The 26,847-nt window shown below is 43.2% G+C and overlaps 2 protein-coding genes across 2 annotated transcripts; both read right to left on the bottom strand.

Annotated features, from left to right (window-relative positions):
• Positions 1–2,068: 2,068 nt before the first annotated feature.
• LOC121556652 (oocyte zinc finger protein XlCOF8.4-like) lies at positions 2,069–3,646 on the bottom strand. The gene is made up of 2 exons (XM_045215314.1): positions 3,612–3,646; positions 2,069–3,372 (listed from the first exon to the last, which is right to left on the bottom strand). The coding sequence occupies exons 1-2, from the start codon at positions 3,622–3,624 to the stop codon at positions 2,477–2,479; spliced, it is 909 nt and encodes a 302-aa protein (XP_045071249.1). The 5' UTR covers positions 3,625–3,646; the 3' UTR covers positions 2,069–2,476.
• An 11,333-nt stretch (positions 3,647–14,979) lies between these two features.
• LOC121556658 (oocyte zinc finger protein XlCOF7.2-like) lies at positions 14,980–26,396 on the bottom strand. The gene is given in 5 exon segments (XM_041870542.2): positions 14,980–16,198; positions 16,365–16,476; positions 16,853–17,017; positions 26,049–26,222; positions 26,385–26,396. Coding segments are annotated over 4 exon segments (1,383 nt in total). The 5' UTR covers positions 26,106–26,222; positions 26,385–26,396; the 3' UTR covers positions 14,980–15,149.
• Positions 26,397–26,847: the final 451 nt, after the last annotated feature.

The following is a 26,847-nucleotide window of genomic DNA, read 5'->3' as shown; positions in this document are numbered from 1 at the left end:
CACATCTAGCATTCCAGTGTTAATACTATTGTAATTATTCTGCACTATAGCCTATTTATTGCCTTACCTCCATAACTTGCTACATTTGCACACACTGTATATATATTTTCTGTTGTATTTCTGACTTTGTTTTTTTTACCCCATATGTAACTCTGTGTTGTTTTTGTTGCACTACTTTGCTTTGTCTTGGCCAGGTCGCAGTTGTAAATGAGAACCTGTTCTCAACTGGCTTACCTGGTTAAATAAAGGTGAAATAAAAAATAAAAATAAAAATAAAAAGTGGCTATAAATGCTACAAAATCCACCTTATTCACAATAAGTGTATCCAGATCACTTGATGGACGTATAACATTTGCAACTGGTTGAGGTGCATCCACCGCCATATCTTCTTCAGAACTGTGGCCTCTTTCCCCTTCAACTCTCTTCACTGCATCCACATAGGAGATTTGCTGTACAGCCCTGATCCTTGACACCTCAAACTCTTTCACCCTAACAGGGCACTCAGAGAATTCTGAAATTTTATCCCCACCACAGTTGCAACATTTTACATTCACAGACTCTTCAAAAACATATTCCTTCGGTCTGCAAACACTTGACACATGGCCAAACTTTTTACACTTCTTGCATTGCATCCGGTTTTGCACTAATGCTCTTATGGCATATCTTATATATCCCAACTTTACATAGGGTGGTAAATACTCTTCATCAAACATCAATAATACAGATCAACTTTGCTCCTTTTTCCCATTCTCCATACGGGTGAAGCGACGTACATTAACTACTCCTGGAATTGTTTGCCTAAGATATTGATTATCAATGTCCAACGGGACACAAGAGATAACACCTTTGCCGGTGCCCTGCTCCGAAAATCAAAGCTGTCCACTTCATGCGTCCATAATTTCGCGAGCCACAATGCACGCTCCTTTTCCTCTTTAGATACACACGATATCAACACCATACCACTCCTGGTTACTTTGACTGCATCCACTTTTCCCAATACCGCTTTCACCATCCTCGTGACTTCAAAAGGGTTTCCCAAATAAACATCCTTATCCAAAAAACGTACTCCAACAAGCAACGATTCATCAGACTCATTTTCCACAACAATTTTAGCCATTCTTGGACTTCCCTGTTGTCCACTCATCTTTCTCGCTAACTGTACTCGACACGCTTTCAGCTCTCAGCTTCAAACGACACTTCTGCTTCCTCCATCTCACGGTCCTTCACCCCTCATTGACCGGTCATTGTTTACTTCCGTTTACACTGAAGATAAGTTGTTATTGGTTGGCGTCATAGCTCAAAGGGTGTGGCTAAATTAAAAGGGTATTCGCGCTGTTCTTTAAAATATGCAGTGGTGGAAAAAGTAAAGATACCTCCCGGCTCTCTTCACTTGTTTGTTCTTCTTCTGTGGGTTAATGACAGACTACAACCCAAAAAGGTGAATTGCCGCCACCAACTGGACAGGTTGAAAAAACAAGTTAAAAAGAAAATCCATATGTGATAGGGAAAACTAACTTAATCCACCCAAATAAAAAAGAGTACATTCACAAATCCAAAACTGCGATTATGGCTTGTCTGCATCCATCCTAACACCAGAGGCGGTAGAAGCAGGAGCCACCACCCTCAGGTGGTTAGTCTTTGAGCTCCCTTCTTGACCTCTAGCCATTGTTTGGGTGTTGTTGGCATTGTGTGCTGTGTTATAGGCTAGGTACCTTGTGGTGAACGCCCATCCTGACCCTGTCTGTATTGGTGGGGTAACCATGAGGTAACTGAGGAAGTCTAGACCCAGGTCCAGAACTTCTATGAACCCATTTACCAGGCATTAGACGAGATCCTGAAAGACTACCACCAGGGGGGTCTCCCACCACTCTCTGTGAAGGCTGAAGCCCAGGGTGACCTGCTCTGTTCATCATGGATACTGTGGTGTTTGTATCATAGGAACAGGAGGGTCTATCTCTATCAGCCCCAGGCCCTGCTTCATCCCTGCACTGAGACTGTGAAGAGAAGTGTCTGGGCTGCAGACTGGATCACTGACTGGAGTCTCTGTCTCTCTGATGACCACCAGGACTGAAGTACAGTGCTTTTATTGCACAAAACAATAGAACACATTTTCTCAGTGTGGTAACACTACCTTTTCTGTAATTCTGGTACCCTCGCTTTGATAACATTAATTTTAGAATACTTTGGAAAAGGTTGAACATTACATTACACACAGCTTCACTATTTCATGTCAAGTAAACATGAATTAAGGCACTATCCTTATCTCACTATAAAACATTATCAACCTAAAGGGACAAAGCATTTTTACAGACACCATCACCATATCATCTACTCCTCATCATATTCATTCTTTCCTCAGTTCACCTCATCCAGTTCCCTATACATCCTAAATCAAAATAATTAACTACAAACAATCTAACTAGTTCTACATTACATGTTACTTACTATACACGGCCTGTGTGCATTTTCTGAATGTTCAGTGCGTACAGGCAAACGGCCTCTCTCTTGTGTGGACCTTCAGGTGTCTCTTCAGGTGGTGCTGGTGTGAGAACCTCTTGTCACACTGGGGGCAGCTGTAGGGTTTCTCCCCTGTGTGGACCCTCTGGTGCCTCTTCAGCTTGGACGAGTGGGTGAAACTGGCCCGACACAGGTGGCAGCCGAACCGCTTCTCCCCCGTGTGCATCCTCTGGTGGATCTCCACCTGTTTGGGGAAACTGAAGGCTTTCCCACAGAACGAACACGGGAAGCGCTTCTCTTTGCCACCGGATCTACTGATAGCATTACTACTACTGTCATTTGTCAATGGGCTTGTGTAGCCATTTAGTGTTGAGGAACTGGCATTGTTTGAGGTCTGGTTTAACATAAGGAGATTGTGAGGAGGACGAAGGCCAGGGAGTGTCTGTGTTGTCACAGGGTCCATGTTCCAATTGATAGATCCTATAGAAGGCAGGCTGAAGGCAGCACTTGTTATGGGGTTAACCTGAGGCCCCATCAGTCTCTCTGAATCACAACTATAGGAGCAGGACGGAGCATCGCTAGTCAAGTCTGTGTCTGTTCTCTCCAGCTGCATACGGACACCTCCCCATCCCCGCAGACCAAATCTAAGTCTCGCCCTGGTCTCAGCCAGTCTGTTGTCATGGAGACAAAGTTCAGATGTTGTTTTGTGTTCCACTGTCTGTTTCTGGTAGTGGTCAACAGTGTTGTTCCCCAGTCCAGAGTTGAGGACGCTGTCCCATCCACTGACCTCCACTATGTCGCCTTTGGTCCTGGCCTGCTCAGTAATGTTGTCCCCTGGGCCCTTGGTTGCACCAGTCTGGGTCTGGGAATCCAAGATGGCCGCCCAGTCTCCTCTGTTAGCTTCCAGCCAACCACCTTCAGGAAGAGGTTACAAAATAAACTTTACAAACATGGCAGAGACAACTCTACATATGGCATATTTTGTAAATTACCTGGTGAAGTTAATACATTATAATGTTTGTTTGTGTGTGTGTTTTTGTATGTAAACATAAGTTGTTTAATTTTATGAATGAAGAAAAAATTATAGCCAGGTGCATCACTATTCCCATTGAAGATCTATTACTGTATGTAGGCTATATGTATTTCTCGCTTACCTTGCTCCCCCATCTTTAGTCCACTCAGCAGGTCAATGCTCTCTGGTCCATCTTCTATTGTCTCCTCTTTGACCAGCAGCAGATCAGGCTTCCCATCCTCCATGTCTACTGACTGTAAGAGATACAGAGTGAGAGGATGTTGGATCAAGAAACCTGCTATGGAGCATCTTCTGATTTGGCAATGAAAGATTGCTAAGAGTACTATGCAAACGTTAGTTGATTTGATTACTTGACACTTCAGACAAATCAAAAATAAAATCTCATTTTATTGGTCGCGTACACATATTTTGCAGATGTTATCGCAGGTGCAGCAAAATGCTTATGTTTCTAGCTCCAACAGTACCTAACAATAAAAAAAACAATACACAGAATTATATATATATATATATAAATAATTAAGAAGGATCAGAATACGTAATGTCAGAGTCCGGAATATAAATACAGTGGTGTGAAAAAGTGTTTGCCCCCTTCCTGATTTGTTATTTGTTTGCATGTTTGTCACACTTAAATGTTTCAGATCATCAAACAAATTTAAATATTAGTAAAAGATAACAGAAGTAAACACAAAACGCAGTTTTGAAATGAAGGTTGTTATTATTAAGGGAAAACAAAATCCAAACCTACATGGCCCTGTGTGAAAAAGTGTTTGCCCCCCCTGTTATAACACAACTCAACTGTGGTTTATCACACCTGAGTTCAATTCCTCTAGCCACACCCAGGCCTGATTACTGCCACACCTGTTCTCAATCAAGGAATCACTTAAATAGGACCTGCCTGACAAAGTGAAGTAGACCAAAAGATCCTCAAAAGCTAGACATCATGCCGAGATCCAAAGAAATTCAGGAACAAATGAGAAAGAAAGTAATTGAGATCCATCAGTCTGGAAAAGGTTATAAAGCCATTTCTAAAGCTTTGGGACTCCAGCGAACCACAGTGAGAGCCATTATCCACAAATGACGAAAACATGGAACAGTGGTGAACCTTCCCAGGAGTGGCCGGCCGACCAAATTTACCCCAAGAGCGCAGCGACGACTCATCCAAGAGGTCACAAAAGACCCCACAACAACATCCAAAGAGCTGCAGGCCTCACTTGCCTCAGTTAAGGTCAGTGTTCATGACTCCACCATAAGAAAGAGACTGGGCAAAAATGGCCTGCATGGCAGAGTTCCAAGACGAAAACCACTGCTGAGCAAAAAGAACATTAAGGCTCGTCTAATTTTTGGCAGAAAACATCTTGATGATCCCCAAGACCTTTGGGAAAATACTCTGTGGACTGACGAGACAAAAGTTGAACTTTTTGGAAGGTGTGTGTCCCATTACATCTGGCGTAAAAGTAACACCGCATTTCAGAAAAAGAACATCATACCAACAGTAAAATATGGTGGTGGTAGTGTGATGGTCTGGGCCTGTTTTGCTGCTTCAGGACCTGGAAGACTTGCTGTGATAAATGGAACCATGAATTCTGCTGTCTACCAAAAAATCCTGAAGGAGAATGTCCGGCCATCTGTTCGTGACCTCAAGCTGAAGCGAACTTGGGTTCTGCAGCAGGACAATGATCCAAAACACACCAGCAAGTCCACCTCTGAATGGCTGAAGAAAAACAAAATGAAGACTTTGGAGTGGCCTAGTCAAAGTCCTGACCTGAATCCTATTGAGATGTTGTGGCATGACCTTAAAAAGGCAGTTCATGCTCGAAAATCCTCCAATGTGGCTGAATTACAACAATTCTGCAAAGATGAGTGGCCCAAAATTCCTCCACAGCGCTGTAAAAGACTCATTGCAAGTTATCGCAAACGCTTGATTGCAGTTGTTGCTGCTAAGGGTGGCCCAACCAGTTATTAGGTTGTAGGGGGCAATCACTTTTTCACACAGGGCCATGTGGGTTTGGATTTTGTTTTCCCTTAATAATAACAAAACTGCATTTTGTGTTTACTTGTGTTATCTTTGACTAATATTTAAATTTGTTTGATCTGAAACATTTAAGTGTGACAAACATGCAAACAAATAAGAAATCAGGAAGGGGGCAAACACTTTTTCACACCACTGTATATATATACTGAACAAAAATATAAACACAACATGTATAAACACAACACATTTGTTTTCTTTTAAAAAATTACGAAATATCAAAACGTGTAATGTCAGAGTCCGGAATATAGTGTGATGGTTTGGGGATGCTTTGCTGCCTCTGGACCTGGACGACTTGCCTTAATAGAAGGAACCATGAATTCTGCTCTGTATCAGAGAATTCTACAGGAGAATGTCAGGCCATTCGTCTGTGAGCTGAAGCTGAAGCACAGCTGGGTCATGCAGCAAGACAATGATCCAAAACACACAATCAAGTCTACATGAAAATGGCTAAAGAATCTGGAGTTTTGGAATGGCCTAATCCAGACCTAATCCCAATTGAGATGTTGTGGCCGGACTTGAAACGAGCAGTTCATGTTTGAAAACCCATTCATGTTGCTGAGTTAAAGCAGTTCTGCATGCAAGAGTGGGCGAAAGTTCCTCCACAGCGATGTGAGAGACTGATCAACAACTACAGGAAGCATTTGGTTGCAGTTATTGCAGCTAAAGGTGGCACAACCAGTTATTGAATGTAAGGGGGCAATTACTTTTTCACACAGGGGAATTGGGTGTTGCATAAATGTGTTAATTAAATAAGCATATTTGTTTTGTTATTTGTAAACTCAGGTTCTAATATTAGGTTTTGGTTGAAGATCTGATGACATTCAGTATCAAAGATATGCTAAAATAGAGAAAATCCGAAAGAGCACATAAGTGTAACGCCAGCCAAGGACCTGCGGGATCGTCTGAGACTAGCCACCCAGACAGCTGATGAAACTGGGGGTTTGCTCAACTGAACAATTTCTGCACAAACTGTCAGAAACCACCAACTGTCAGAAACTGTCTCAGGGAAGCTCATCTGCATGCTCGTCATCCTTACCAGGATCGAAAACCGACTTATCGTCGTCGTAACCGACTTCAGTGGGCAAATGCTCACCGGCACGCTGGAGAAGTGTGCTCTTCACGGATGAATTCCGATTTCAACTGTACCGGGCAGATGGCAGACATCGTCGTGTGGGCGAGCGGTTTGCTGACGTCAACATTGTGAACAGAATGCCCCATGGTGGCGCAGGGGTTATGGTATGGTCAGGTATAAGGTACGGATAATAAACACAATTGCATTTTATCGATGGCAATTTGAATGCACAGCGATACCGTGACGAGATCCTGAGGCCCATTGTCGTGCCATTCATCCGTCACCATCACCTCATGTTTCAGCATGATAATGCACGGCCCCATGTCGCAAGGATCTGTACACAATTCCTGGAAGCTGAAAATGTCCCAGTTCTTCCATGACCTGCATACTCACCAGACACCATTGAGCATGTTTGGGATGCTCTAGATCGATGTGTACGACCGCGTGTTCCAGTTCCCGCCAATATCCAGCAACTTTGCACAGCCATTGAAGAGGAGTGGGACAACATTCCACAGGCCACAATCAACAGCCTGATCAACTCTATGTGAAGGAGATGTGTCGCGCTGCATGAGGCAAATGGTGGTCACACCAGATACTGACTGGTTTTCTGATCCACACCCCTACCTTTTTTAAAGGTATCTGTGACCAACAGAAGCATATCTGTATTCCCAGTCATGTGAAATACATAGATTAGGACCTAATGAATTGATTTCAATTGACTGATTTCCTTATATGAACTGTAACTCAGTAAAATCTTTGAAATTGTTGCATGTTGCGTTTATATTTTAGTTCAGTATATGATCCCTTATTGTGGTCCTCTGTAGCTCAGCTGGTAGAGCACGGCGCTTGTAACGCCAAGGTAGTGGGTTCGATCCCCGGGACCACCCATACACAAAAAGAAAATGTATGCACGCATGACTGTAAGTCGCTTTGGATAAAAGCGTCTGCTAAATGGCATATTATTATATTATCTATATTATATGTCACTTGTTAAATCCACTTAAATCAGTGTAGATGAAGGTGAGGAGACAGGCCTGTTCATCCCACTACCATCTAGACGGCAGAGACAGTACAGGTCCATCAAAGCTGGGACAGAGAGACTGAAAAACAGCTTCTATCTCCATCAGACTATTAAATAATCACCACAAGCCGGCCTTCGCCTGGGACCCTGCCCTGAACCTTAGTTATTGTTCCACCTGGCAACCACCTGGTACTCTATCCTGCACCATCGACTGCTGCCCTATGTACATAATCATTGAACACTGGTCACTTTAATAATATATATATACACAGTGGGGGAAAAAAGTATTTAGTCAGACACCAATTGTGCAAGTTCTCCCACTTAAAAAGATGAGAGAGGCCTGTAATTTTCATCATAGGTACACGTCAACTATGACAGACAAATTGAGAGAAAAAAATCCAGAAAATCACATTATAGGATTTTTAATGAATTTATTTGCTAATTATGGTGGAAAATAAGTATTTGGTCACCTACAAACAAGCAAGATTTCTGGCTCTCACAGACCTGTAACTTCTTCTTTAAGAGGCTCCTCTGTCCTCCACTCGTTACTTGTATTAATGGCACCTGTTTGAACTTGTTATCAGTATAAAAGACACCTGTCCACAACCTCAAACAGTCACACTCCAAACTCCACTATGGCCAAGACCAAAGAGCTGTCAAAGGACACCAGAAACAAAATTGTAGACCTGCACCAGGCTGGGAAGACTGAATCTGCAATAGGTAAGCAGCTTGGTTTGAAGAAATCAACTGTGGGAGCAATTATTAGGAAATGGAAGACATACAAGACCACTGATAATCTCCCTCGATCTGGGGCTCCACGCAAGATCTCACCCCGTGGGGTCAAAATGATCACAAGAACGGTGAGCAAAAATCCCAGAACCACACGGGGGGGACCTAGTGAATGACCTGCAGAGAGCTGGGACCAAAGTAACAAAGCCTACCATCAGTAACACACTACGCCGCCAGGGACTCAAATCCTGCAGTGCCAGACCTGTCCCCCTGCTTAAGCCAGTACATGTCCAGGCCCGTCTGAAGTTTGCTAGAGTGCATTTGGATGATCCAGAAGAGGATTGGGAGAATGTCATATGGTCAGATGAAACCAAAATAGAACGTTTTGGTAAAAACTCAACTCATCGTGTTTGGAGGACAAAGAATGCTGAGTTGCATCCAAAGAACACCATAGATCCACCTTTCCAGAAATAAGTCTCTCACTGTTGCCGCTTGCTACAGACCCCCCTCAGCCCCCAGCTGTGCCCTGGACACCATATGTGAATTGATCGCCCCCCATTTATCCTCTGAGTTTGTACTGCTTGGTGACCTAAATTGGGATATGCTTAATACCCCAGCCATCCTACAATCCAAGCTAGATGCCCTCAACCTCACGCAAATTATCAACGAACCTACCAGGTACAACCCTAAATCCTTAAACATGGGTACCCTCATAGATATCATCCTGACTAACATACCCTCTAAATACACCTCAGCTGTCTTCAACCAGGATCTCAGCGATCACTGCCTTATTGCCTGCGTCCGTAACGGGTCCGCGGTCAAACGACCACCCCTCATCACTGTCAAACGCTCCCTAAAACACTTTAGCGAGGAGGCCTTCCTAATTGACCTGGCCCAGGTATCCTGGATGGATATAGATCTCATTCCGTCAGTAGAGGATGCCTGGTTGTTCCTTAAAAGTAATTTCCTCTCAATCTTAAATAAACATGCCCCATTCAAAAATACAGAACTAAGAACCGATATAGCCCCTGGTTCTCCTCAGACTTGACTGCCCTTGACCAGCACAAAAACATCCTGTGGCGTACAGCATTAGCATCAAATAGCCCCCGCGATATGCAACTTTTCAGGGAAGTTAGGAACCAATATACACAAGCAGTCAGGAAAGCAAAGGCTAACTTTTTCAAACAGAAATTTGCATCCTGTAGCACTAACTCCAAAAAGTTTTGGGACACTGTAAAGTCCATGGAGAATAAGAGCACTTCCTCCCAGCTGCCCACTGCACTGAGGCAAGGAAACACTATCACCACCGATAAATCTACAATAATCGAGAATTTCAACAAGCATTTTGCTACAGCTGGCCATGCTTTCCATCTGGCTACCACTAACCCGGCCACCAACTCTGCACCCTCTGCTGCAACTTGCCCATGCCCCCCCGCTTCTCCTTCACACAAATTCAGACAGCTGATGTTTTGAAAGCGCTGCAAAATCTGGACCCCTACAAATCAGCTGGGCTAGACAATCTGGACCCTTTCTTTCTAAAACTAGCCGCCGAAATTGTCGCAACCCCCTATTACTAGTCTGTTCAACCTCTCTTTCATAACGTCTGAGATCCCCAGAGATTGGAAAGCTGCCGCGGTCATCCCCCTCTTCAAAGGGGGTGACACTCTAGATCCAAACTGCTACAGACCTATATCCATCCTGCCCTGCCTTTCGAAAGTATTCGAAAGCCAAGTTAACAAACAGATCATCGACCATTTCGAATACCACCGTACCTTCTCCGCTATGCAATCCGGTTTCCGAGCTGGTCACGGGTGCACTTCAGCCACGCTCAAGGTCCTAAACGATATTATAACCACGATTGATAATAGACAGTACTGTGCAGCCGTCTTCATCGACCTGGCCAAGGCTTTCGACTCTGTCAACCACCGCATTCTTATTGGCAGACTAAATAGCCTTGGTTTCTCAAATGACTGCCTCGCCTGGTTCACCAACTACTTCTCAGATAGAGTTCAGTGTGTCAAATCGGAGGGCCTGTTGTCTGGACCTATGGCAGTCTCTATGGGGGTGCCACAGGGTTCAATTCTTGGGCCGACACTTTTCTCCGTGTATATCAATGATGTCGCTCTTGCTGCTGGTGACTCTCAGATCCACCTCTACGCAGACGACACCATTTTGTATACATCTGGCCCTTCATTGGACACTGTGTTAACAAACCTCCAAACGAGCTTCAATGCCATACAACAATCCTTCAGTAGCCTTCAACTGCTCTTAAACACTAGTAAAACTAAATGCATGCTTTTCAATCGAACGCTGCTAGCACCCGCCCACCCGACTAGAATCACCACTCTTGACGGGTCTGACCTAGAGTATGTGGACAACTACAAATATCTAGGTGTCTGGTTAGACTGTAAACTCAACTTCCAGACTCACATAAAGAATCTCCAATCCAAAGTTAAATCTAGAATCGGCTTCCTATTTCGCAACAAAGCCTCCTTCACTCATGCTGCCAAACATGCCCTCGTAAAACTGACTATCCTACCGATCCTTGACTTCGGCGATGTCATTTACAAAATAGCCTCCAACACTCTACTCAGCAAATTGGATGTAGTCTATCACAGTGCCATCCGTTTTGTCTCCAAAGCCCCATACACTACCCACCACTGTGACCTGTACGCTCTTGTTGGCTGGTCCTCACTACATGTTCGTCGTCAAACCCACTGGCTCCAGGCCATCTATAAATCACTGCTAGGCAAATCCCCGCCTTATCTTAGCTCATTGGTCACCATAGCAGCACCCACCCGTAGTCTGCGCTCCAGCAGGTATATCTCACTGGTCATTCCCAAAGCCAACACCTCCTTTGGCCGCCATTCCTTCCAGTTCTCTGCTGCCAATGACTGGAACGAATTGCAAAAATCTCTGAAGCTGGAGACTCTTATCTCCCTCAATAACTTTAAGCATCAGTTGTCAGAGCACCTTACCGATCACTGCACCTGTACACAGCCCATCTGAAATTAGCCCACCCAACTACCTCATCCCTATATTGTTATTTATTTTGCTCTTTTGCACCCCAGTATCTCTATTTGCACATCATCTCTTGCACATCTAGCATTCCAGTGTTAATACTATTGTAATTATTCTGCACTATAGCCTATTTATTGCCTTACCTCCATAACTTGCTACATTTGCACACACTGTATATATATTTTCTGTTGTATTTCTGACTTTATGTTTTTTTTACCCCATATGTAACTCTGTGTTGTTTTTATTGCACTACTTTGCTTTATCTTGGCCAGGTCGCAGTTGTAAATGAGAACCTGTTCTCAACTGGCTTACCTGGTTAAATAAAGGTGAAAAATAAAAATAAAAAATAAATACCTACTGTGAAGCATGGGGGTGGAAACATCATGCTTTGGGGCTGTTTTTCTGCAAAGGGATCAGGACGACTGATCCGTGTAAAGGAAAGAATGAATGGGGCCATGTATCGTGAGATTTTGAGTGAAAACCTCCTTCCATCAGCAAGGGCATTGAAGATTAAACGTGGCTGGATCTTTCAGCATGACAATGATCCCAAACACACCGCCCGGGCAACGAAGGAGTGGCTTCGTAAGAAGCATTTCAAGGTCCTGGAGTGGCCTAGCCAGTCTCCAGATCTCAACCCCATAGAAAATCTTTGGAGGGAGTTGAAAGTCTGTGTTGCCCAGCGACAGCCCCAAAACATCACTGCTCTAGAGGATATCTGCATGGAGGAATGGGCCAAAATACCAGCAACAGTGTGTGAAAACCTTGTGAAGACTTACAGAAAACGTTTGACCTGTGTCATTGCCAACAACGGGTATATAACAAAGTATTGAGAAACTTTTGTTATTGACCAAATACTTATTTTCCACCATAATATGCAAATAAATTCATTAAAAATCCTACAATGTGATTTTCTGGAATGTTTTTTCTCATTTTGTCTGTCATAGTTGACGTGTACCTATGATGAAAATTACAGGCCTCTCTCATCTTTTTAAGTGGGAGAACTTGCACAATTGGTGGCTGACTAAATACTTTTTTCCCCCACTGTATACACACAGTGCTTCAGACCCTTTCCCTTTTTCCACATTTTGTTACGTTACAGCCTTATTCAAAAATGGATTACATAATTTTTTCCCCTCATCAAGCTACACACAATACCCGATACTGACAAACCGAAAACAGGTTGTTAGAATCTTTTGCAAATTAAAAAAACAGAAATACCTTATTTATATTTTATAAGTATTCAGACCCTTTGCTATGAGACTCGAAATTGAGTTCAAGTGCATCCTGTTTCCATTGATCATCCTTGAGATGTTTCTACAACTGTGGTAAATTCAAATGATTGGACATGATTTGGAAAGGCACACACCTGTCTATATAAGGTCCCACAGTTGACAGTGCTTGTCAGAGCAAAATCCAAGCCACGAGGTCGAAGGAATTGTGGAGATGGGAGAACCTTCAAGACGGACAACCATCCACCAATCAGGCCTTTATGGTAGAGTGGACAGACGGAAGCCATGCCTCAGGAAAAGGCACATGACAGCCCGCTTGGAGTTTGCCAAAAGGCACCTAAAGGATCATGACAAACAAGATACTCTGGTCTGATGAAACCAAGATTGAACTCTTTGGCCTGAATGCCAAGCGTTACATCTGGAGGAAACCTGGCACGATCCCTACGGTGAAGCATGGTGGTGGCAGCATCATGCTGTGGAGATGTTTTTCAGCGGCAGGGACTGGGAGACTAGTCAGGATCAAGGGAAATATGAACGGAGCAAAGTACAGAGAGATCCTTGATGAAAACCTGCTCCAGACGCTCAGGACCTCAGACTGGGGCGAAGGTTCTCCTTCCAACAGGACAACGACCCTAAGCACACAGCCAAGACGATGCAGGAGTGGCTTCGGGACAAGTCTCTGAATGTCCTTGAGTGGCCCAGCCGGAGCCCGGACTTGAACCCGATCTAACATCTCTGGAGAGACCTGAAAATAGCTGTGCAGCGACGCTCCCCATCCAACCTGACAGAGCTTGAGAGGATCTGCAGAGAAGAATAGGAGAAACTCCCCAAATACAGGTGTGCCAAGCTTGTTGTGTCCTACAAAAGAAGACTCGAGGCTGTAATCAGTGCTTCAACAAAGTAATGAGTAAAGGGTCTGAATACTTATATAAATGTAATATTTCAGTTTTTCAAATTTGATACATTTGCAAACATTTCTAAAAACCTGTTTTTGCTTTGTCATTATGGGGTGAGGAAAAAAAATAATTTAATAAATTTTAGAAAAAGGCTGTAACGTAAAAAAATGTCAAGGGGTCTGAATACCTTCAGAATGCACTGTATATACACACACAGAGTATACCAAACATTAGGAACCATTTCTAATATTGAGTTGCACCCCTCCCTTTTACCCTCAGAACAGCCTCAATTTGTCGGAGCATGGACTCCACAGGGATGCTGGCATATGTTGACTCCAATGCTTCCCACAGTTGTGTCAAGTTGGCTGGATGTCCTTTGAGTGGTGGACCATTCTTGATACACACAGGAAACTTCAGCGTGAAAAACCCAGCAGCATTGCAGTTCTTGACACACTCAAACCGGTGCGCCTGGCACCTACTACCATACCCCGTTCAAAGGCACTTAAATATTTTGTCTTGCCCATTCACCCTCTGAATGGCACACATTTGTCTCAAGGCTTAAAAATACTTATTTAACCCATCTCCTCCCCTTCATCTACACTGATTGAAGTGGACTTAGCAAGTGACATCAATAAGGGATCATAACTTTCACCTGGACTCACCTGGTCAGTCTACGCCATGGAAAGAGCAGTGTAAAGGGGATTGGGTTGCGACATTTGGATGTCTCTAAGCTTCCCTGTAGTTTAAGAAGTCACTGGTGTTGCCCTGCAAGTGTCCTTGTCGTCAGTGAGTCTCGTCTGAATTCCATGTCAGAACAGTATCGCCCTCCACTTTCACAGCCACCTCATCTACGACCCTCCCCTTCTTATCTAGGCACCCTTCAGAGTATACAGTCCTACTGTACTGGTTCCAGTCCCCTCTCATTGGATAAGTCTACAGTGCCTTCAGAAAGTATTCATACCCCTTGACTTATTCCACATTTTGTTGTGTTACAGCCTGAATTCAAAATTGATTAAATTGATATTTTTTCCTCACCCATCTACACACAATACCCCATAATGACAAAGTGAAAACATGTTTTTATTTTATTGAAAATGAAATACAGAAATCTCTCATTTACACAAGTATTCACACCCGTGCCAATACTTTGTAGAAGCACCTTTGGCAGCGATTACAGCTGTGAGTCTTCCTGGGTAAGTCTCAAAGAGCTTTCCACACCTGGATTGTTCAACATTTGCCCATTATTCTTTTTAAACTTCATCAAGCTCTGGCAAATTGATTGTTGATCAATGCAAAACAACCATTTTCAGGTCTGGCCATAGATTCTCAAGTAGATGTAAGTCAAAACTGTAACTTGGCCACTCAGGAAAATTAATTGTCTTCCTGGTAAGCAACTCCAGTGTAGATTTGGCCTTGTGTTTTAGGTTACTGTCCTGCTAAAAGGTGAATTCATCTCGCAGTGTCTGGTGGAAAGCAGACTGAACCAGGCTTTCCTCTAGGATTTTGCTTAGCTCCATTCAGTTTCTCAATGGTGACTCCCTGTTTAAATAAAGGTAAAATCTAAAGTATATTTTCTGCTGACAACAATTCATGTTTGTCTTTAATACAGGGTTTGATCTAAACGTCAGAAGCTATTGAGTGGAATGGTTACTTTCTATGTTATTGAGTGGAATGGTTTTTCTGCTGGTGTATCCTGAGGTAGCTCCTCTCTGAGAACCTCTTCCTGCAGTGTGTACAGGCGAACAGCCTCTCTCCCGTGTGGACCTTCAGGTGCATCTTCAGCTGGTGCTGGCAGGAGAATCTCTTCTCACACTGGGGTCAGCTGTATTATTTCTCCCCTGTGTGGACCCTCTGGTGTCTCTTCAGGTTGCCAGCATGGGCAAAGCGCATGTTACACTGGGTACAGCTGAAGGGTTTCTCCCCTGTGTGGACTCTTTGGTGCCTATTCAGGCTGGACGATTGGGAGAAAGTGGCCCGGCACAGGTGGCAGCCATACGGTTTCTCCCCCGTGTGCATCCTCTGGTGGATCTCCACCTGTTGGGGGAAACTGAAGGCTTTCCCACAGAACGAACACGTGAAGCGCTTCTCTATTGCGCTGCCAACTTTACTGATTCCGTCTCTACTACTGTCATTTGTCAATGGGCTTGTGTAGCCATTTAGTGTTGAGGCACTGGCATTGTCTGAGGTCTGGTTTAACATTAGGAGAGTGTGAGGAGGTCGAAGGCCAGGGAGTGTCTGTGTTGTCGCAGGGTCCATGTTCCAGTTGATAGATCCTATAGAAGGCAGGCTGAAAGCAGCATCTGTTAGGGGGTTCACCTGAGGTGCCATCAATCTCTCTGAATCACAACTATAGGAGCAGGACGGATCATCGCTAGCCGAGTCTGTGTGTGTTCTCTCCCGCCGCATACCGACACCTTCCCGTCCCCGCAGACCAAAGCTATGCCTCGCCCTGGTCGTAGCCAGTCTGTTGTCATGGAAACCGTGTTCAGATGTTGTTTTGGGTTCGCTTGTCTGTTTCTGGTTGTGGTTAACAGTGTTGTTCCCCAGCCCAGAGTTGAGGACGCTGTCCCATCCACTGACCTCCACTATGTCGCCTCTGGTCCTGGCCTGCTCAGTGATGTTGTCCCTTAGGCCCTTGGCTGCACCCATCTGGGTCTGGGAATCCAAGATGGTCGCCCAGTCTCCTCTGTTAGCCTCCAGCCAACCACCTACAAGAAGAGGTTAGAAAATAGACTTTACAAACATGGAAGAGAACTCTACATATCAAGTTATTTTTTGTCAATTACCTGGTCAAGTTCATACATTATAATGTGTGTTTGTATATGTAAAGTTGTATTGAATGAAGAAAATAGGCTATATGTATTTCTCCCTTACCATGCTCCCCCATATTTAGTCCACTCAGCAGGTCAATGCTCTCTGGTCCGTCTTCTATTGTCTCCTCTTTGACCAGCAGCAGATCAGGCTTCCCATCCTCCATGTCTACTGACTGTAAGAGATACAGAGTGAGAGGATGTTGGATCAAGAAATCTGATATGAGCACCCTGCTATGGAGCATGTTGTGATTGGGCAATGAGGGATTGCTATGAGTACTATGCAAACCTTAGTTGATTTGATTACTTGACACTATTTAATGGTTTAAAGGCATGGTTCCACACAAAATTAATCAAGACCTGGGCCCGTATCCACAAAGAGTCTCAGAGTAGAAGTGCTGATCGAGGATCAGGTCCCCACCTGTCTGCATAGTCATTCACTATGATCTAAAAGGAAAAACTGATCCTCGATCAGCTTTCCTGCTCTGAGAGGCTTTGTGGATACGGGCCCTGACCTAATCCCATTCAGATAGTAGTTCACAGTGGGCTCACCTCAGTGAGACTGTGTGTGGTCCTGTGCTGCTCAGCTGGTTCCTCTGTGGGTTCAGGAGGAGGTGTAGTCTGGTTGTCCTCCATGACCATGGGCCCCTCAGGGTTCCCCAGACCCTCTTCAAACCCCTCCTCCTTCACCAGCAGCACCTCTGGATCCTCCTCCTCCTGGAAGAGACAGGTGATACAGATTACACAGACATACAGTGAGGGAAAAAAGTATTTGATCACCTGCTGATTTTGTACGTTTGCCCACTGACAAAGAAATTATCAGTCTATAATTTTAATGGTAGGTTTATTTGAACAGTGAGAGACAGAATAACAACAACAAAATCCAGAAAAACGCATGTCAAAAATGTTATAAATTGATTTGCAATTTAATAAGGGAAATAAGTATTTGACCCCCTCTCAATCAGAAAGATTTCTGGCTCCCAGGTGTCTTTTATACAGGTAACGAGCTGAGATTAGGAGCACACTCTTAAAGGGAGTGCTCCTAATCTCAGTTTGTTACCTGTATAAAAGACACCTGTCCACAGAAGCAATCAATCAATCAGATTCCAAACTCTCCGCCATGGCCAAGACCAAAGAGCTCTCCAAGGATGTCAGGGACAAGATTGTAGACCTACACAAGGCTGGAATGGGCTACAAGACCATCGCCAAGCAGCTTGGTGAGAAGGTGACAACAGTTGGTGCAATTATTCACAAATGGAAGAAACATAAAATAACTGTCAATCTCCCTCGGCCTGGAGTTCCATGAAAGATCTCACCTCGTGGAGTTGCAATGATGATGAGACCGGTGAGGAATCAGCCCAGAACTACACGGGAGGATCTTGTCAATGATCTCAAGGCAGCTGGGACCATAGTCACCAAGAAAACAATTGGTAACACACTACGCCGTGAAGGACTGAAATCCTGCAGCGCCCGCAAGGTCCCCCTGCTCAAGAAAGCACATATACATGCCCGTCTGAAGTTGCCAATGAACATCTGAATGATTCAGAGGAGAACTGGGTGAAAGTGTTGTGGTCAGATGAGACCAAAATGGAGCTCTTTGGCATCAACTCAACTCGCCGTGTTTGGTGGAGGAGGAATGCTGCCTATGACCCCACGAACACCATCCCCACCGTCAAACATGGAGGTGGAAACATTATGCTTTGGGGCTGTTTTTCTGCTAAGGGGACAGGACAACTTCACTGCATCAAAGGGACGATGGACGGGGCCATTTACTGTCAAATCTTGGGTGAGAACCTCCTTCCCTCAGCCAGGGCATTGAAAATGGGTCGTGGATAGGTATTCCAGCATGACAATGACCCAAAACACACGGCCAAGTCAACAAAGGAGTGGCTCAAGAAGAAGAACATTAAGGTCCTGGAGTGGCCTAGCCAGTCTCCAGACCTTAATGCCATAGAAAATCTGTGGAGGGAGCTGAAGGTTCAAGTTGCCAAACGTCAGCCTCGAAACCTTAATGACTTGGAGAAGATCTGCAAAGAGGAGTGGGACAAAATCCCTCCTGAGATGTGTGCAAACCTGGTGGCCAACTACAAGAAACGTCTGACCTCTGTGATTGCCAACGAGGGTTTTGCCACCAAGTACTAAGTCATGTTTTGCAGAGGGGTCAAATACTTATTTCCCTCATTAAAATGCAAATCAATTTATAACATTTTTGACATGCGTTTTTCTGGATTTTTTTGTTGTTATTCTGTCTCTCTCTGTTCAAATAAACCTACCATTAAAATTATAGACTGATCTTTTCTTTGTCAGTGGGCAAACGTACAAAATCAGCAGGGGATCAAATACTTTTTTCCCTCACTGTACACTCCCTCAGGTACGTGTTTACCCATCACCACTATGTTTGAGTCCTATACTGTAGTTACAGAATTACTTCATTGTTGTTAAACCCATCATGGTGGACATAAATATGATGTTGTGGGTAAATATGAGTTGCCTATGATAAGTCAAAAGTCGTCATCAGCCAAACCCAACTAAACTATACTGGACAAAAATATAAAACGCATGCAACATTTTCAAAGATTTTACAGAGTTACAGTTCATATAAGCAAATCTGTCAACTGAAATAAATAAATTAGGCCCTAATCTATGGATTTCAAATGACTGGGAATACAGATATGCTTCTGTTGGTCACAGATACCTTTAAAAAAAGGTAGGGGTGTGGATCAGAAAACCAGCCAGTATCTGGTGTGACCACCATTTTACTCATGCAGCGCGACACATCTCCTTCACATAGAGTTGATCAGGCTGTTGATTAGGTGCAGCCATGGGAGGGCCACTTGGCAGCCAGGCCCAGCCAATCAGAATGACTTTTTCCCGACAAAAGGGCTTTATTACAGACAGAAATACTCCTTAGCGCATGCCAATTGCACGCTCCCTCAAAACTTGAGACATCTGTGGCATTGTGTTGTGTGACACAACTGCACATTTTAGAGTGGCCTTTTATTTCCCCCAGCACAAGGTGCACCTGTGTAATGATCATGCTGTTTAATCAGCTTCTTGATATGCCACACCTGTCAGGTGGATGGATTATCTTCGCAAAGATTAAATGCTCACTAACAGGGATGTAAACAAAATTGTGCATATGGAACATTTCTGGGATTTTATTTTTCAGCTCATGAAACATGGGACCAACACTTTACATGTTGCGTTTATATGTTTTGTGGTGTACAGTAGGTGTTTGTTAGTGTGTGGGTTTTTGTAGGTATATTTTGTAAGTCAATAATGGTTATAAAGCGCTGTTGTGTGTATGCAGAATAGGGTGAGATCAGATGTGATGTGTCCTAAAGAAAGTCTCAATGAAAGTCTTAGAATAAAAAGTCCCATTTTGTTTTTATTAAACATAAACAAGTTTTAATGCTGCAATATGTAACTTTTTGGGCGATCTGACCAACTTCACATAGACATGTGAGTTATAGATCTGTCTAAAGTCTAAGAAGTGGTAGATCTGTTCTATGTGTGCTATTTCTATGGTTCCCCTTCTTAAGTTTCATTTTTGAGTCTTTTACTTTCGGTTTTGTACACCAGCTTAAAAACAGCTGAAAATACTATATTTTTGGTTATGGAAAATATATTTCACAGCAGTTTAGATGGTACAATGATTCTCTACACAATGACTGCTTGTTTTGTCACAAATTGAAATTAGGCAAACTATTCTAATTTTAGCAACCAGGAAATGGCAGAATGATTTCTGCATATTGCATCTGTAAAATACACCATATGAAAACCACACATACACAAAATCTGCATGAACTTGATAAACTGCATTAATTTCCGCATTAAAAGTGTCTTGGGAAAAAAATTTAGTCGTTGAATGGAAGTAATAAAAAAGGCATTAGTGAACATCATATAGCCTACACAGTACAAACACAATATGTAACAGTATTTTTAGGCTTACAGTGGCTTGCGAAAGTATTCACCCCACTTGGCATTTTTTCTATTTTGTTGCCTTTCAACCTGGAATTAAAATTGATTTTTGGGGGGTTTGTATCATTTGATTTACACAACATGCCTACCACTTTGAAGATGCAAAATATTTTTTCTTGTGAAACAAACAAGGAATAAGACAAAAAAAACAGAAAACAAAGTCAATACTTTGTAGAGCCACCTTTTGCAGCAATTACAGCTGCAAGTCTCTTGGGGTATGTCTCTATACGCTTGGCACATCTAGCCACTGGGATTTTTGCCCATTCTTCAAGGCAAAACTGCTCCAGCTCCTTCAAGTTGGATGGGTTCCGCTGGTGTACAGCAATCTTTAAGTCATACCAAAGATTCTCAATTGGATTGAGGTCTGGGCTTTGACTAGGCCATTCTAATACATTTAAATGTTTCCCCTTAATCCACTCAAGTGTTGCTTTAGCAGTATGCTTAGGGTCATTGTCCTGCTGGAAGGTGAACCTTCGTCCAAGTCTCAAATCTCTGGAAGACAAACAGGTTTCCCTCAAGAATTTCCCTGTATTTAGTGCCATCCATCATTCCTTCAATTCTGACCAGTTTCCCAGTCCCTGCTGATGAAAAACATCCCCACAGCATGATGCCGTCACCACCATGCTTCACTGTGGGGATGGTGTTCTCGGGGTGTTGGGTTTGCGCCAGACATAGCGTTTTCCTTGATGGCCAAAAAGCTCAATTTTAGTCTCATCTGACCAGAGTACCTTCTTCCATATGTTTGGGGAGTCTCCCACATGGCTTTTGGCGAACACCAAATGTGTTTGCTTATTTTTTTCTTTAAGCAATGGCTTTTTTCTGGCCACTCTTCCGTAAAGCCCAGCTCTGTGGAGTGTACGGCTTAAAGTGGTCCTATAGACAGACACTCCAATCTCCGCTGTGGAGCTTTGCAGCTCCTTCAGGGTTATCTTTGGTCTCTTTGTTGCCTCTCTGATTAATGCCCTCCTTGACCGGTCCGTGAGTTTTGGTGGGCGGCCCTCTCTTGGCAGGTTTGTTGTGGTGCCATATTCTTTCCATTTTTTAATAATGGATTTAATGGTGCTCCGTGGGATGTTCAAAGTTTCAGATATTTTTTTATATCCCAACCCTGATCTGTACTTCTCCACAACTTTGTCCCTGAACTGTTTGGAGAGCTCCTTGGTCTTCATGGTGCCGCTTGCTTGGTGGTGCCCCTTGCTTAGTGGTGTTTCAGACTCTGGGGCCTTTCAGAACAGGTGTATATATACTGAGATCATGTGACAGATCATGTGACACTTAAATAAAGTCCACCTGTGTGCAATCTAACTAATTATGTGACTTTAGAAGGTAATTGGTTGCACCAGATCTTATTTAGGGGCTTCATAGCAAAGGGGGTGAATACATATGCAGTTTTCCGTTATTAATATTTTTGAAAGAAGTTATTTTTTTCATTTCACTTCACCAATTTGGACTATTTTGTGTATGTCCATTACATGAAATCCAAATAAAAATCAATTTAAATTACAGGTTGTAATGCAACAAAATAGGAAAATTGCCAAGGGGGATGAATACTTTTGCAAGGCACTTATATATGCCTTATAAAGTGCCTAGTGAACGTCTACACACCTCTTGCACAGTTTATACATTTTTCTGCCTTAAAATTAAATAAATAAAATTATTAAATTGAACGTTTTTCCTACCGATCTACACAACCTACTCCACATTTTCAAAGTGAAAGAAAGATTATAGAACATAGTGTGGCAGCATTATGTTATGGGTATGCTTGTCACCGGCAGGGATTGTGGACTTTGTCAGGATCAAAATAAATATGAAAGGAGCAAAGCCCAGGTAAAAAGTTAGAGGAAATCCCCCTTCAGTTCTGAAAACCTAACCCTGGGATAATGTTTTATTGTTCAGCAGTACAATTACACACATTTAATGCCAAAGACACACCAGAATAACTTTCCAAGAGGTGTTGAGTATTGCTGAGTGGTCCAGTCTCAGTCCTGACCTAATTTGCTTGAAAAGCAGAGACAAGGTTTGAATATTGCTCGCCATCAATGATTCCCAACCAAATTTAGTGAGCTTGAGAAATTTTGATAAAAACAATGGATATAATTTATGTTGTCCTAAAAGTTGTGCAAAGTTGGTAGAATCTTATTCCAAATTATTCACAGCTGTACTGGCTGCCAAAGGTGCTTCCACCAAGTATTAACTCTGGGGTGTGAAGACATACACAATCAAGACATGGTCGTTATTTTATTTGTTATACATTTGGAAAATGTTCTATAATTGTTCTTTCACTTTGAAAATGTGGAGTAGGTTGTGTAGATGAGTAGGAAAGAAACTCATTTAATCCCTTTTTAGATTTAATTTGAAGGCAGCAAAATGTGAAGACTGTGCAAGGGGTGTGTAGACTTTCACTAGCGACTGTATATCCCACAAAGTCTGGATGCAATATTCCACCCAGGAATATTCAACACTGAAATCTGTTAAGTTCACATACATAATATGAGACGTGACGGTTTTAAGGAGCTAGCCAAGCAGAGAGCTAGCTAGCTATGTTGCTGCACATAGCTAGCCTATCTTGTTGATATTTATCTTACAAGTCACTTTGGCCCCAATTCCGACCCGATTTAAGCACGCGTAAATGGAACTAATACGTATTCTGACCTTGAACTTAAGCATGAGAATAGCATGCTATTCACCCACTATTTGTTTGTGGAGCTCAAATAAATGAAGTTGTGGCGGAGCTGTGTCCAGATAGGCCGTATTCTGAACTTCACTTAATTCCACCACTTTACGCGGGAGGAAACAATGAATAAGGTCGAGTGAACCTGCCATATTCCAAGTGGAAAAAGCATCGACATTCTTTTTTTCTGATAGAAATAACAGCATTCTCCATGCACTGCAATTTATAAATTGATAAGCGCTATTGATAAGAGCTAGGTAAATTAGTAATCCGTTTGAAGGGGATTGTAAATACACATAGAAATTGTTTTAGATTATTTTTCCTTATGATCCCTGGAGACTAATGTGAAACCAGCCATATGGAAGCAAATTAAAAATCATAACATCACATGTATTTCAGCCCCTTTTCCACAGTGAAATAAGATAAGATAATAATAAGATATAAATAGCGCTACCGTTATTCAGAATTTTAATTGTGTGCCCTCATAATTTGCGTGGATGAAATTTGGAGACCCAAACTATAGGCTTCTGTAGGGCTGAACCTGCCGAGTAGATGCATGCGCTTTAGAATGTTTAGATTATATGCCCGGGCTTTTCTCTGTTTTATTTTACAATTTGTATCATGTTAAATATCAGCCACTATCGGGATCACCGTCAGTAATACCCACATACATTTATTTTTGCATCATTTCATTCCGTTTACCATTCTGTCCTCTGTAACATCCTTGTAAATTGTTTGTGAGGGTCGCTAGCATTAGTGGCTCATAATAGGCTAATGTTGTGCAATAATTTGGGACATGTAGCCTATTTGAATCATTATGGAACTCAGACCACACGTAGCAGTTTAATTAAATTTTTTATTTAACCTTTATTTAACTAGGCAAGTCAGTAAAGAACAAATTCTTATTTACAAATTCCTATTTATTTAAACCTGGAGCACGGTTCACGACGACTGGACTGTTGTCATACAGTTCCATGATTAGTGAGAATTAGGGTAAATTTACAGGATTATTGTTCAATCCCTATTGTACACTTTTTTCCCACCTTCCTATATTTTATAGATTGAACTTTCAGGATGAATCAAACCACCATTTTTTATTCATCAATATATTTTGTGCATAAAGGCTGTCCAAACCGTTTATTTTTATTCATACATACTGTCCTAACCCAAAAATGTGCCTAAATATTCTACAAGATCAGAGTATTTTTAAATCTACCAGTTGGTGCTAAAACAGAGACGAGTATGCATATATTTAAATGGAGTTTCTGATGAATATGCATAGATGGCTTTCTTTCAATGATCCCTATATTCTGACCACATTCTCTCAATGTATTCGATTGAGCCTGTCGACAAAATTCTAATTCAAAAGGTACACCATATTTAAAGGGATGGCTTAGGCGGAAAAAGGTCCTGTGTGGCTCAGTTGGTAGAGCATGGCACTTGCAACGCCAGGGTTGTGGGTTCGATTCCCACGGGGTACCAGTAAGAAAAATTATGAAAATGGATAAGAGTGTCTGCTAAATGACTAAAAATGTTAATGTAAGATGAATGTATTCAGAGCGCGCAAGGTAGCCACGCCTGCAGAGTGCATTACGCGACTGAATAAGGTAAGTCTGAATACCAAATACTGACAAGTTCGTAGGAAAGGCATAAATTCCTAAATTGGGATTGGGCCCAAAGTGTACCCTGTTTCTGGTGCATGTATTTCATGCCGCTCACTTGCTACAAGTGCCAACTTTGTTTCATCATGTCATTGTAAAGTGGCACCGTTACCGTGGAAACAGTCTCAACTGCACTTCTCATCTTCTTGATCTGAATGCCTTGTCTTTGGTCAGCTGTTGTATAACATTCTAAAACTAGCTAGTTTTATCTCGTCTCATGTCGGCTGTTGTATCTGAACTGGGCTTAACTCTCGTTATTCCAAATGCATCTGTGGATCTTTTCTGCTGCAAACAAATAAAATTAATCTTTGTCTTTAATGCAAGGTTTGTTCTAAGCTATCCAGTGGAATGGTTAACTTCTATGTTATAGAGTGGAATGGTTTTTCTGCTGGTGTATCCTGAGGTATCTCCTCTCTGAGAACCTCTTCCCGCAGTGAGTACAGGCGAACGGCCTCTCTCCTGTGTGGACCTTCAGGTGCATCTTCAGATGATCCTGGCGGGAGAACCGCTTCTCACACTGGGGGCAGCTGTAGGGTTTCACCCCTGTGTGGACCCTCTGGTGCCTCTTCAGGTCACGAGCCTGGGCGAAGCGCATATGACACTGGGTACAGCTGAAGGGTTTCTCCCCTGTGTGGACCCTCTGGTGGATCTCCATCTTTTGGGGGCAGCTGAAGCCTTTGTTACAGAACGTGCAGAGGAACCGTTTTTCTTTACTACCGCCTGATGTTGCTCCCCCTCCCTGAGCCTGGGCTCTAGCCCTGTCATTTGAGTTCAATACCTGATCGAAAAGGACGCGGCCTTGGGAATCGGAAGGTGCCATCGATGTGGACACTGGGTCGCGATCCCTGAACGCGTGCAAAGGGGAGTGGGTCACGACATTTCCATTTGTTTCTATGCTTTCCCTGTAGTCTAAAAAGTCACTGGTGTTGCCCTGAGAGTGTCCTTCTCCTAAGTGAGTCTCGTCTGCATTCCATGTCAGAGGAGCGTCGCCCTCCACTTTCACAGTCACATCGCCCTCCACTTTCACAGTCACATCATCTACAACTATAACCTCCCCTTTCTTATCTAGGCACCCTTCAGAGTGTAGACTACTACTGTACTGGTTCCAGTCCCCTCTAGACAGATCAGTCTGTGTCTCTAAACCCAAGTGCATGCTGCCAGGGTTCATCTCTGTAGTGTAAGAACAAGACGGATCATCACTGCCAGTGTCTAACGCGTCACCATAGCCATCCCCATGGGAATGAACCATCCTCTGGCTCTTGTGAAATACCGGTAAATACTCTGAGCCTGGAGCAGGAGGACAGCCCAGTGGCCCCAGCCCCAGTCTCTCTGGGTCTGATCTGTGGTCAGATCCTGTGTGTAAGAGCCTGTGTGTAACAGTTAAAGTCTCAGTGTCTGTCTCTGACTTGAGGATGGCGTCGGGCCTTCCACTGACCTCCGTGATGCTGCATCGGGTCCTGGGCTGGGGCGCAGCGGTGGTGGGGTCCTCCATGGCTTTATAGGGCGCTCCAACCACTCCAGTCTGGATGTCTCTGCTTTGCCTTGGGTCCTCCTCTCCTTCAGACCTGTCCTGCTTGACCCCAGGACCTGCAGCCTCTGCATCTGCAGACTGACACAAGCATCGGATAACATTGTTGTAGGGAAGTCTCACAAGCTCCCCTATGGCAGATCAATTAGAATGTAAGCAAATTAATAGCTGAGGGGAGCCTTTCTGAAATAAACTGGTCACATTTGATGTACTGTAACTTTAATGCAACACTATTACCCTAACCTCTATCACAATAACGTGCTGGGTTGAGGTTCCACTCCCCTCATCAACAGTGATTGGTTGGTCATCTCTCCATGTATTGTGTCCCGCTGTCTTCACAAAGCTCCTGTGGCCTCCAGTGAGATGTCCTTCACCTGAGAGAGTGATTGGGGTAAAAGAGGTGGTAAGGTTAGGTACTGTCAATGGTAAATGCTATATTGTACATTATTGACAGTTTTGACAATGTCTAGAATTTGCAAGGATGTAAGGTAACAATTTGCATAACTTATTGATATACTATTTATAGATGGATTGATTATGTTCCATGCATCACATTGTTTTTATTGAGTACATAATAGGAAATGCAGTAAATCAAGAATATGGTTAGAATATAATAGTGTATTTGTGCAAGACAGCTAAGTAATCAGGGGAATTATTGCATATTATCCAAAAACTGACCATGACCCAATTCTGGGTAACACATCTG

This window comes from Coregonus clupeaformis, unplaced genomic scaffold (assembly GCF_020615455.1).
Source record: "Coregonus clupeaformis isolate EN_2021a unplaced genomic scaffold, ASM2061545v1 scaf0421, whole genome shotgun sequence".
Taxonomy (NCBI): domain Eukaryota; kingdom Metazoa; phylum Chordata; class Actinopteri; order Salmoniformes; family Salmonidae; genus Coregonus; species Coregonus clupeaformis.
Note: the sequence above shows the minus strand (reverse complement) of the source record. Positions and strands in the feature narration are given on the sequence as shown.